The 13010-nt window shown below is 42.3% G+C and overlaps 2 protein-coding genes across 3 annotated transcripts in view; one reads left to right on the top strand and one right to left on the bottom strand.

Moving 5' to 3' along the window:
- Window positions 1-544: 544 nt before the first annotated feature.
- Window positions 545-9662, top strand: rfk (riboflavin kinase). Its single transcript, XM_062543581.1, has 4 exons — window positions 545-1056; window positions 1941-2092; window positions 2384-2486; window positions 8063-9662. Exons 1-4 carry the CDS (start codon window positions 975-977, stop codon window positions 8245-8247), a joined length of 522 nt encoding a protein of 173 aa, XP_062399565.1. The 5' UTR covers window positions 545-974; the 3' UTR covers window positions 8248-9662.
- A 1070-nt stretch (window positions 9663-10732) lies between these two features.
- The window catches only part of LOC134089208 (proprotein convertase subtilisin/kexin type 5-like), a 9632-nt gene continuing 7354 nt past the window's right edge, over window positions 10733-13010 (bottom strand). Inside the window, exons 15-17 of one of the 2 annotated variants that reach the window (XM_062543575.1) lie at window positions 13003-13010; window positions 12167-12374; window positions 10733-11920 (exon numbers count right to left, since the gene is read on the bottom strand). The exon at window positions 13003-13010 is cut by the window's right edge and continues 93 nt beyond it. In XM_062543575.1, coding sequence (XP_062399559.1) covers window positions 11487-11920; window positions 12167-12374; window positions 13003-13010 — 650 coding nt within the window. In that variant the 3' untranslated portion in view covers window positions 10733-11486. The remainder of the gene's footprint in view (window positions 11921-12166; window positions 12375-13002) is intronic. The other variant, XM_062543576.1, reaches the window with a different exon arrangement.

Here is a 13010-nt window from a genome sequence, read left to right as displayed (position 1 = left end):
CTAGGCCTACACTGATTCAAAAGTGGAATGACTTTTGTTTCCATCTGGGAGGCAGACAAATGTGATCTGCACTGAACACATAGGAAATCTGTCCTATTGGTTGATTTTTGAACTAGGAGAGGAAAAACATTTTAATATTTGCTTTGCTGTCCATTTAAGCCAAAAGTGCAAACGTTCCAGTGACCAGGGCAGGGACAAGAGCTGGGAAAATATTATCAGAGGGCTTTTATTCTGTCATTTATGTGGGAACTCGAAGGCCATCCACTTCCGATAGCCTTGTAATGGTCAAGTCGACCACCTACAGTAAAAGTTCGCATCGCAACAGTGGATTGATGTTTAAAAACGCTTCCTTTTCATAAACGTCATTCAAAATGAATGATTTCAGACAATAAAATTGCGTAGTAAGAGGGTGTTGTGATTTGTTTGTCTGACTATTATTGTACAGTCACAAGCGATGTTGCGATAAGGCTTTTATTTTGAAGCTGTGCTACGCTTGGCCGGTAGCGAGCAAATGTGCGTGCGTGCTAGCTAAGGTCGTTGATCGCGCAACATAGGGCAGTTTCAGTCATCATCGTTAGCTAACTTACCTACGCACATTACCGGGAAGCGTTGTCGGTAGTTGTTCATACTTGGCACTAAGAAGCAAAAGGAGCTACTTTTTGTGTTAACCATATATATAACGTTAGTTAACCTGAGGTGTCGGCTAAACTTGACAACCGGCAACTCTGTTAGCTGGTTAGCACATTAAATGTTTGTAATGTAACGTTACGAGGGCTGAGGAAATCATAAAGTCCGTTTGTAATTGAAGAGAGACAAACAGATTTAACATTTCCTGATTTTACTTGAATTAAGCCAACTTAGGGTACGATTTGTTGCTGACTGAGATACACTTAACGTTAGGTCCGGTTATCTTGCCAGTCATTTGATTGTTAAGGTGATTAACCCTAACGCAACGTAGGACCCTTCGAGTCAACATGAAAAGTCTTCCTTATTTTTGTCGAGGAGAAGTGATTCATGGATTTGGCAGAGGAAGCAAAGACTTAGGTATTCCCACAGGTAAGTTATCATTGAAGATAATCAATGTTAGCTACATTAATATTGAGTGATATAAGTTAGCTAAGTTACATCACGCTTACATTTAACGTTACATCAGCCGCCTTCTCGACGATATTGCTATTTTTATTCATCGATTCGACTGGTTTTGGGCTGCTCTAACTTACCCTGTCGTTTTGAAGATGATTGACAGTGTAGCACTACCGTCTTTTTTCGGGGAATTTAGTGCACCGTCTTTCGGGGAATTCGAGTCGTTGATTTGTTACTGGACACTGTTAGCCCGATTACGTTACCTTGCCCATAACCTCGTTGTAGTGTTAACGATATGCTGTAGTATTTCAACATATGTTTCTATATGTCTCTACGTGCTTCTCTGGCTGTTAGCTCACGCTAGTTTTTAATTGACAGGTATTCAAGAGGTTGTCATTTGTCAGGGGTCTTCGCGAGGTCACTTTTCTGGGTCATATCAAAACCCTCCGCAGGTCATGGGGCCAGTGCATCAAAGCTGATAGTTGTCTAACGTCACGCATGTGACCCTAGTAGTGTGTCTAGTTCCTCGAAACAGCTATTAGTTAGATGAATGATTAGTTATTCAGCTATCAGATCCACTCGTGAGTCCATCTACCGCATTGGCATTTGATTGTCAGTTGGTGTTTGCTTCTGTGGTCTGTTGTCAACAGGCGATGTGCCCGACCTGTCACAGTAGCTGCAGAGATGGCTAGTTGTTTTGGTTTGTGTTAAGGTTAATGCGGTATTGTGTGACCTGCCAATGCCATGTTAATGTTAGTGTCGATGTTTGACCTATATAATGAGGTGATGGTTGATGAAGATATGTGCAAATGTGTGACTTGCAGTAAGTATCTTTCTCTGGCTCTGTGTATTTGCAGCAAATTTCCCAACATCCGTAGTGGAGCAGCTTCCGGCAGACATCAACACAGGCATCTACTACGGCTGGGCCAGAGTGGACAATGGTCCCGTTCACAAGATGGTGATGAGCATCGGCTGGAACCCGTACTACAAAAACACAATGAAGTCTATGGTAAGAGGCAGTGTGAACAGACACACCCATGCACTCAAACACACACAGTAGAACTACATTACATTGCTGATGATTGATTACAGTATTGTAGTCTATTGTGAAACAATATGTGTGTTCAAAGGTACCTGCACATAATGGGCCAGAGCCCTGTGCAAGAGTTAAGCTCGGTCATAGACTAAAAGAGAACATCAATTATGATAGTCACTGAAAAATATCTACGATTTGGCTTAATCCATGTACAGAGAACTGGTTTACCCGTGTATTCAAAAAGTTTTGTATGATTTTTTTCAGGAGACTCATGTCATCCACAAATTCAAAGAAGATTTTTATGGGCAGACCTTGAGTGTGGTGATGGTTGGCTACATCAGACCAGAGAGAGGCTTTGACTCGCTTGGTAAGGCATACTCCTCACTACAGATGTAATATACTCTCAAAGATAGTCTGTGGTCCTAGTATGAATGGCTCCATTAGCAATGACTCAATGGAGTTTTTTCCAAACTAAGCATGTCACTGTCCAAACATTGGATGTGCTGAATAAGGCTGTAGTGATATTCATTGCCGCTACAATATAACGGTAAAGCCCTGATGAGGCCACAACATCACTGGGGGCGGATGTGATAAAAAGTGATTCATGTTGATGCAAAGTACAAGACCTTTACAAGCATGCATCCATCATGATACAGATTTTCACCATTCCACATAAAGACTGTCTTTGGTCCAGTCTCAATGTTCACGTTCATAGACTTATAGACTTCGAGGCTTAATTCCTGCTAAGTCTGTGGGGGTTAGGGCTGTTCCACTGTTAAACCATAAAGTGCACGAGGGCCCTCTTGCAGGTTTTCTGAGCCTTTAATGTCCGCTTTCCAATAGCCATCATTTCTGTAGACTCAACTCAGGGAAAATACCCACAGTTCATAGCATTGTCCCAGAGGGACAATTTGCTGCTCATAACAGTATTTTCTATGTCTTAACAGAAAATACATGATCTTATTATTAGGAGATTACTAATATATAGCCTGCTTTTTCCCAATAAAAAGAACCTTAAGCAGAGATAAGGAGCAAAATAATAACTTGATCTAAGAATTTGTTCTTTAAATAGGACTTAATGTTGAGACTTGGTGAATTCAGATCTTACTTTTAGATCTTAATGTTGTTAGAGCTGATTTATAGAGAGAGAGTATTTCAAGATGGAAGAATGACTCTTGACTTAACTTTGAATCAGAGAGGTATTAGAAAATGGCTGTGTTAATATTTACACCGCCAATTAAAACACTCTGTTCGCAGTGCGTAAAAATAATTGTATAAAAATGTGATATTTTATTATTTTTAATAAACTTATGTCTAAATAGTTCAGACAAGGTAAGAGAGTCTTTTGAATTTTCGTTTCCTCTGAGGCGATGTGAAATATACAGTGCCTATAGAAAGTCATCATACCCTTTTGAAATAGTTACTTTTTTTGTCTTACAGCCTGAAATCAAAACCCATTTAAAAAAAAATCTTTTCCAGTTTTATTAACAAATTTAGCTGTACAACATCAAAATAATGAAAAAAAAGTAAACAGTTCTGAAAATTAATAAAAAAATAAAAACTAGAATAACAGGGTTGGAAAAGTCATCATACCCCTGACTTAATACTTTGTAAAGCTTCCTTTTGCTTTCATTACAGCCATAAATCTGTTTGGATATGTCTCTATTATAGCTTTGCACACCTAGATAGGGGAATATTTGCCCAATTTTCCGTGCAGAAATGTTCAAATTTAGTCAAATTCTGTAGGGAATGGCGATGGACTGCTCTCTTCAAGTCAATCCACAGATTTTCTATAGGATTTAAGTCAGGGCTCTGACTTTGCCACTCAAGGATATTCACCATCCTATCCTTAGGCCACTGCTTTGTTCTTTTGGAAGTATATGTTTAGGATTATTGTTGTGTTGGAAGGCGAATGACCTCCCCATCCTCAGCTGTCTAGGAGAGGGACGCAGGTTTTCCTTAAGAATTTGGGTGTACTTGGCAGCATCCACTTTCCCTTCTATCCTGACCAATTGCCCAGTTCCCGCTGAAAAGAAACATCCCCACAACATAATGTTGCCCCCACCATGCTTCACACTAGATATGGTGTGTTTTGGGTGGTGTACTGTGTTGGTTTTCGCCAAACATTGAGCTTGGAGTTCAGTGCAAAAACACATCTGGAATATTCTGCTACCATGTGGAAAAAGCTTTTATGGTCAGATGAGACTAAGATCGAACTTTTTGGAGACTAAGATTGAAGTTTTTGGACTGAGCTCCAGGCGCTAACCAAACACAGTATACACACCCAAACACACCCAAAACACACCATACCTACTGCGAAGCATGGTGGGGGCAACATTATGTTGTGGGGATGTTTCTCTTCAGTGGGGACTGGGCAATTGGTCAGAATAGGAGGGAAAATGGATGCTGCCAAGTACACCCAAATGATTGAGGAAAACCTGCAGCCCCCATGCTAGACAGCTGAATATGGGCAGGTCATTCGCCTTCCAACACGACAATGGTCCTAAACATACTGCCAAAAGAACAAAGTAGTGGCTTAAGGATAGGATGGTGAATATCCTTGAGTGGCAAAGTCAGAGCCCTGACTTAAATCCTATAGAAAATCTGTGGATTGACTTGAAGAGAGCAGTCCATCGCCATTCCCTACAGAATTTGACTAAATTTTTACATTTCTGCACGGAAAATTGGGCAAATATTCCCCTATCTAGGTGTGCAAAGCTATAATAGAGACATATCCAAACAGATTGATGGCTGTAATGAAAGCAAAAGGAAGCTTTACAAAGTTTTAAGTCAGGGGTATGATGACTTTTCCAACCCTGTTATTCTACTTTTTAATTTTTTATTAATTTTCAGAACTGCTGACTTTTTTTTCATTATTTTGAAGTTGTACAGCTAAATTTGTTAATGAAACTGGAAAATATTTTTTTTTAAATGGGTTTTGATTTCAGGCTGTAAGACAAAAAAAGTAACTATTTCAAAAGGGTATGATGACTTTCTATAGGCACTGTAGGTCTAGTCATGGGAAGACCAAAGCACAAGGTGACCAGGGGCGAGCGATGTGTTGTCTCATCGGAGCATTAGCATCAGAAATGATAATAATAAAAAAGTACATTTCTTTAGACATCTCTTAGAACTCCGAATGCAAGATGTAAAGCAGTATTGCTTTGATACTTACCATGATTCTCACAACTGGGGCCTGTACTACGAAGGGAGCTCAACCTACCCATATGTAACCCAGGGTTACTTTGCTAAACCGGGGTTGACAAAACCTGGTTATCTTCATTGGTGTTAATCGGTACTACGACGCTGAGTAAGAAGTTGATTTGTTGAACTGGGGTTAACCTCATCGGAGTTAGTGCGCGTTCACATAAAATGGGCGGGTTGCAGCGCAAATCACCACTTTTAATGATGACGCGATCACGTTATTTTACTGATAAGGATTGCGCAATGATTATAAAAGTTGAGGAATTAAACCCCCCTTTGATACATCAAATACGTCGGCAGCAAACAAAGCAAGACAAGGCTGTTGGAAACGTAGGCTATTGCAGATCGGATATATGAAAGTAAAGTTTTATTTCATGTTCCTTAAATAGCCTATGTGTTACGGAGGATTCATAGCTTGCGGAATGTCTGAAATGTGTTGAAATAAATACATTTTGAGTTCATAAGAGTCCTACAGATGCAACACAATTCATGCCATGTATATTAATAAATATTAATAAAGGATAATTGAATGTTTAGCCCCATAGACTGATTTAGTGTATGCCTATCCTGTGAACATTTTAGATGCAACGGCAGTGCCGCTGGCAGCAGGTGAAAATGAAACTCAAAAACATTCAGAAGGTTTATAGGCCTAGTTATAGCTTGCATTAATATTTCTTAATTATGAAAATATGTTATATTGCCAATGCTTATAGCCTCCACTTTGCCTCGATCAGCTGACAAATGCAACGAATTCCCTCTGCTGAGAATGTATAGGCTATCTTTCATAGAGAATATTATATGGAGAAAGATTCTGGCGGTCTTTAAAAACCCTCGTCTTGCGAAGAGAGGCGCTTACAATTTGTGCTCCAATAATGTATCTTCAAAGTAGCCTACGTCGACATTGTGGGGTGTGGTTAACCGCAAACCTCGGGTTAACCAAGATCATAACCTGCTCGGAGCAGGTTTGAGATGCAGCCTAAATTGCCATGGCAGCATACCTAGGTTAAAACCTATCCACCTTTCGTAGTACGGGTTAACCGGGAAGTTACGCCACACGTGATCAACTTACTCTCGAAGTTACCCAGCTAAGCCAGTAACCCCGCTTCGTAGTACAGGCCCCTGATGTGTCAAATGAAATTCTGGTTTTGTTATGTGGTCAGAGAGATGGGGGTTAAAGTCAACAGGTCATAAAGCAATACGTTCCAAAGGGGGCCACAAAAATGTGAGAAAAACTTACCTGAACTTCTCCTAGAAAATACACCAGATTACGCGTTCTTGTTTTTTAAAGTGTGGTATTGTTTTCATTTGGTGTTCCTGAGCCAATTTAAAATGAATCTTTTTGAACCCAAATGCAGCCACTTGATGGTTTTGTATTCAGAAATGTGACGTGATGAGAAATGTGTGGTGATGGTAGTGCAAGGTAAAGGCCGACTCTGTGGCTTTCTCTTTTTTCACAACTGAATTATGTAAGGGATAATCAACGACGCGCCGTGCGTTTATAGGAAAATAATGCACGTTCGAAGTGGTAATAAGGTCCCGACGCTGTAGGCGGAGCATTATTTTCCTATAAACGCACGGCGCGGAGTTGATTATCCCGCTTATACCACGGCCACTATCATTTTCGTTTATATTGCTGCTGTCTTAGATACAACGTTTTTACCGTTAGGCAGGGATCACATTAGCCGGCGGCAAGCGGCAGCGGCAAGCGTAACGCAACGCTCAGACCATAATAATACATCCAAAACATTATATCTCGTTGCTAAGTTCAATCTTTGTTGCTACGTCCTTAGACGAATCTGATTGGTTAAAATACCTAAACATTCCAAAGCTGATTGTGACGAGCCGAGCGTTGCGCTTCAAAGTTGAACCAAGTTCAACTCACAGTTTGCTCAACGCTAGCGTTACGCCAGCGTTATCACCATTCCGCTGCCGAACCATAGAGAATAATAGGAAACCTGCCGCTTGCCGCTGGCTAGTGTGATCCCCACCTTACATTCACCTTTGGCGAATTAATATTCAAGTGTGATAATAACTACTTCATAGCCGTGCGTATATCGATAAATAATGCACGTTCCAAATAGCGCATCACAATAGGAAATTTGACCAAGCAGTGGTATACAATATATTACTAACCAGTAACCACACACTAACAGGGGAGCTACACCAGACACGTAACTGAAGCGTTCCGTTCGCGACGCGTAAAATCCATTTTAGAAGATGGGTCTATTTTTTTCGAATGTACGCGCCACTGTTGCGTCTGGTGTAGCTACTTCCATTGACTACAGTGATAATTAGCTGCTCTGACCGGCTGCAACATACGCGTCGCGAACGGAACGCTTTAGTTACGCGTCTGGTGTAGCTCCCCTGTAATAGTTAAGATGGCAGGCTTTGGCAGCATACATTATGCCGTATTCATTTTGAATTCACATTCTGCAAAAAGTGACATTGACAATGTATTGCATTATCTGTACTTAGTACAGTGCTCTCCTTTTAGTGTTTTGTTAGTGTTATAATCACATTTATTTATGCCTCTCTTAATTCAATCCAAGCAGAAGAAGTTGCCTTTTGCCCACTACTATATATCCTCTGAGTTTGTTTCTGTTTATGTCTCATCTCTTACAGAACTGCTATTTAGCACTATGTGTTACAACCAGCTGGTGATCTATTGCGAGCGTTAAATCACTGGGACAAGCAGATGTAATGATATTTACTTACTCCACATTTTGTGTATCTATGCAGATGCTTTGATCACAGCAATCCACAGCGACATAGAACAAGCCAATCAGAAACTGGAACTTCCTGAGCACCAGAAGCTCAAGGAGGACAACTTCTTTAAGGACCCTTTCACCGTGCCAGTGGACAAGACCACAACGTCAACATCAACAATATCAACAGAATCAAACCATATCATGAATGGCCACTGATTGTGTGTGTGTGTGTGTGTGTGTGTGCGCGCGGGTGTGCCACATCTCCTCTCCGTTGATGTATGTATGCGTGTGTGTGTTTACAGTCCTCCTGTGAGCAGTGCTTTCACCCCTCAAAAAGCGGAAAGGAGAGAGCGAGTGATTGGATGGATGGCTGGAGAGATGGTGATTTAGGGAAAGAGTGCAAGGTGGACGAGGGTCAAGAGGGAGAGATAGAGGAGGGAGGGAGGAGCGCTGTTATCTGAGTGGCTTAGTGCTGGAGACTCCCAGTGGAAAGTCCATCAGCTCAGGGTCATCGAGGAGAGGAGGGGCCTTTGTCTATGAGAGACTGAAGGAGAGAGAGAAAGATAGAAACATGCTGGCTGAATTCCTATGGTGACTCTGCCAAAAAGCAGTTTGTAAATATTTCTGATCAGAATCAATTGGTTAATGTATACAACTTTGATTTGTATAGAAGAGCATCATTTATGATTGTTGGACTTTCCCACATCTGTGATTGTGAGGTGAGCGAGAGCAGTCTGTATGAGAAAGCCGGCTTTAGAATGAAAGTGTGTGTGTGTGTGTGTGTGTGTGTGTGTGTGTGTGTGTGTGTGTGTGTGTGTGTGTGTGTGTGTGTGTGTGTGTGTGTGTGTGTGTGTGTGTGTGTGTGTGTGTGTGTGTGTGTGTGTGTGTGTGTGTGTGTGTGTGTGTGTGTGTGTGTGTGTTGACAGCTGAGTTAGCTTTGTCTACCCCAGAAGCATTTATCCCACGCCTGTTATGGCGTTATGCACCCGTACCATAGATCTAACAGTCCTCAGAGGTAACGCGCTGAACTCCTGGTTCTTGTGAGACAAGTGGAGAGGTTGTGGTCACAGTCTGTTCCTTCATCCAGCCATAATTAGCGATAGATCAGGGGGCCTGTATCAAGGCTAGCCTGTCTGGAGGCCTTTGACTTCCTCTCACTTTCCTGTTCTCTGTTTATGCAGAAGCAGTCTTCTGTCACCAATGATGTTATATAAACTCACTCACACACACACCGTCACAGTCCTGTTGTCCACACAGAAAGAAATTGCTGTATTTAATTGTAAGTTATTGACCTCAGGTGAAAATGAACAATTTGAAAGAACTGAATAAAAGGTTACGGCTCAATCTGTTATGCTTCCCATTTGAAACTTCCAGTCATTTGTCTATATATATATACTGCATATACTGTATATATATGTGTGTGTATATATTTGTTTTTGTGAGTATGTATGTATGAGAGAGTTCATACTCTGGAGTTTTCACCTCTGCCCCTGATTGCTGTGAGTCTGTCTCCAGGGACCAGCCTTACTGTGTGTGTATGTGTGTGTATGTGTGTGTGCACGCTCAGTTATCCTGCCTGCAACTGTATGCCGCTGCCTGGTATCCTGTCCTGATTAAATCAATGGAATCTGTTTGTTGGTCTGTCTGTGTCCCTCTGTTCCCTCGTCTCCTTGTACATTGGACCAGCACTACAAATAAGCAAGCATTACCTGGAAACCAAGCAGATAACCAGTTACAGTTACAGTGCATTTAGAAACTACAGTACCCCTTCACTTTTTGTACACATTTGGTCATTTAGCAGGCACGTTTATCCAAAGTGATTTACAGAATGAGGAATAACAGTGACGCTATGTTCGCCAAGTGTTTTACAGTTTATGTTGCCTTATATTAAAAATAGTTATTTGCATTTTCCCTCGTCAATCTGCAGTCTAAAATTTCCATAACTGATGACATGAAGCACATTTATTTGAAAAAAGAAAAACTGAAATATCACACTGACTGACGTGCATTCAAATCCTTTGCTGTGATGCATGACATTTCTCTTGATCATCTTTGAGATGTTTCCTCCCCTTGATTTAAATCCACACTGGAAAGCCACACACACTCGTCTGTGATCTCACAGCAAAAATGCATCAGAGCGAAAGCAAGCTCTGATGATGAGGCCAAAGGGCTCAGAGACAGAGATGATGAAGCACAGTTTAGAGGAGGGTGAGGACATGTTTTTCCCCTCACTGAAGGCTCCAAGGGTTTGTGCAACACCTAATCCTGTTTTTGCTGTGTAATTATGGGCTATTGAGTGGGGGTAGGGATAATACTTTGCATGCCTTAGGCTGTGTCATAAAATGGGAGAAAGTCAGGGAGTCTGATTACTCTGAATGCACTGTTTATGGTCAATGGCATTCAAACATGATTGATCCAATTATGTAGTGAAAATAAAATACTGGCATATCTTTAGCAACTAATTTACCAGCTTTTGGCTACAACATACTCTTGCGACTTTTCCATTTGCTTATGTATAACTAATTTTCAAAGCACCGTCCATAACAGTTTTAACATGACCCATGTGACACATTCACTGTTACACTATGTCCAGGGTGGACACACATTCACTGTTTAACTATGTTCATTCTTATAATCCCTGTGAAAACAGAGCTGGGGAGAGCTAGGCTGGGATTACTGGCCATGACCACACCTCTGCACAAACTCCGCTCACACATCACACACCAGACACCAGTGTTTATGTGGGACTGTTGAAGGCACAATGTGTGAGAACAAATGTGTGAATGTTGAAGGCACACAGCATCTTAGTGGTACATTAGAAATATTTTCAAAGGATGTTCTTAAGAAAATAAATCAGTAAATCTCCTTGAAAACTGGCACTGGGAATAACAAATGATTTAACGTGAAATTCAGATTGGTTCATGTTTTTCCCAGATAGTGGCTGTTCTATCTGTGATACCTTTATAATACCCTACAAATTAAATGCCCTAGTTAATTACTTAAATAAGTAACACAGCTAATAAAAGTTTAATAAATGAACTGTCAGCTATTTCATTGTTCTCACTGTATCGTAAACACTGACTGTACATCACACCCAAAGATTATACTTCAGTGTGGTTGTCAAAAGGCGGTGGTTGAGAGGCAAAAGCAACATTTCACTGAAACTGAAAACCAATGATACAACAAAGGTTTAATTTAAATGTCACCAGATATACAAAAAACAAACATAATAGCCAATACAACAACCTACATGTGTGGACAATGGACTGTATAGTGGAAGAACAGCTCCCTCTGTAGGTGAAAAGCAGAACTCACAGATTGACGTTTGTGTGTGCCTTTTTGGAGATGACATACACTATGACATGAATTTTGAACAGTGATCAGTGCATTTTTATATTACTATATCAATGTAAGTGTGTGTGAGTGTGTGCGTGGGGGTGTGTGTGTGTGTGTGTTCATGTGTCTGTGCTTGCGTTAATTTCCGTCATGGTGTAACCCTCATCATCGTACTCCAGTTCAGGTTCATCATCGTGCTCATCCAGCAGGCCGTACTTAAACTTGTGGTACACCGTGCCGTCCTGCCCCATGTACACAATGTCACAGTCCTCCTCCCCCTCTTCGTCCTCCTCGTCGTCGTCTGGCCCGTCCCGGAACTGCAGCAGGTTGTCGGGGGGCAGAGGCGTGGCCTGGACGGGGACCTTCTCGTAGCCCTGCAGGCGCACGATGGGGGCGCGCGGCGCGGTGGAGCGCAGCCACAGCACCAGGAAGAGCGCCAGGCCCACACCCAGCGAGCCCAGCACCAGCGTCACCACCACCCCCTCCAGGGCCTCCCCCAGCTCCTGCTCCCTGGGCTCCACGAAGCGGAAGTTCACGCCCAGCACACAGCCGTCTGGAAGCAAACACACACACACACACATGCACGCACGCACGCAAACATACAAACACAAACACACACACACACACACACGCAAACATACAAACGCACACACAAACATTCAAACACACACACACACACAAAGGTCAGGATTAGGTACAGGGCTAGATGTGTACTTCAAAGTGCTTAGTGAACTCAAAGCTATAAACTGGAGTCGCTAGGTGTGGCCCCTGTGACGGTTGCCGTGGCGAGGGAGCCTACCGTCCAGCTCCTGGCACTGGCAGCACTCCCAGGGGATGGGCCGTCCGTCCATGCGCTGACCCTCCCCGCAGCAGCTCAGGCAGCGGCCGTCTGTGGCCAGCCGCTGGAGAGCCGGACACTCGGTGCAGTCCGAGGGACCCGCGCCCTTACACTCCGTACAGCTCGCGTGGCACGCCTCACACTTCACATCAGAGTCCTGCGGCACAGACTGAGACAGAGGAGACGGACAGACACTGTTTACTTCTTTATTTGGATTGACAGATAGACATTTATCATAGCACAATCCAAATTTTGTTTAAAAGGAGTCTTACACGGAATTAAAAGGTCTGCCCACTTAGTGTTCTAAGGATAAAGGTGACACCTACAGTACATCTCCAAATGAAAAGGCTTCCAATTATGCTAGATACTGTATCAAAAGAGCAGACAATTTCTAGAAGAATAATTGATTTGTTATGCTCATTGATTAATATTAGATCAGGCGTATTTGGAGAGTGATTGATAACATCTCCCAATGTAATGCACTGATCGTATGTGAGAGAAAACCAGTCCTTTTTAACACTTTCAATGTCATGGATTGATGTGAAGTTGACAGTTTCATGTAACACACACACACACACACACACACACACACACACATACACACACACACACAGAAAGACAGACAGACATACAGATAGACAGACAGTCAAACAGATAGATAGACAATCCGACAAACAGGGCACAGTTCAGACAGGTAGCATTGGGACTGAGAGAGGGAGGTTTCAGGGGGGTTAGAGAGGGCAGTAGAAGGTAGAGGGCAGGGCAGGGAGTGAGAGGGTGAGGGTGAGGGGCATTACCAGTGTGC

The sequence above is a fragment of the Sardina pilchardus genome, chromosome 8 (assembly GCF_963854185.1).
Source record: "Sardina pilchardus chromosome 8, fSarPil1.1, whole genome shotgun sequence".
NCBI classification, from domain to species: domain Eukaryota; kingdom Metazoa; phylum Chordata; class Actinopteri; order Clupeiformes; family Clupeidae; genus Sardina; species Sardina pilchardus.
The sequence above is the reverse complement of the archived record's forward strand: the minus strand, read 5'-3'. Positions and strand labels throughout refer to the sequence as shown.

What these genes read in the sequence shown, in the direction of transcription:
- rfk (XM_062543581.1), top strand. Translation starts at nt 975, where the DNA reads ATGAAAAGTCTTCCTTATTTTTGTCGAGGAGAAGTGATTCATGGATTT. An exon ending in AAAACACAATGAAGTCTATG is followed by an intron (nt 2,093 to 2,383) that starts GTAAGAGGCAGT and finishes GATTTTTTTCAG; the next exon opens with GAGACTCATGTCATCCACAA. An exon ending in GAGAGGCTTTGACTCGCTTG is followed by an intron (nt 2,487 to 8,062) that starts GTAAGGCATACT and finishes GTATCTATGCAG; the next exon opens with ATGCTTTGATCACAGCAATC.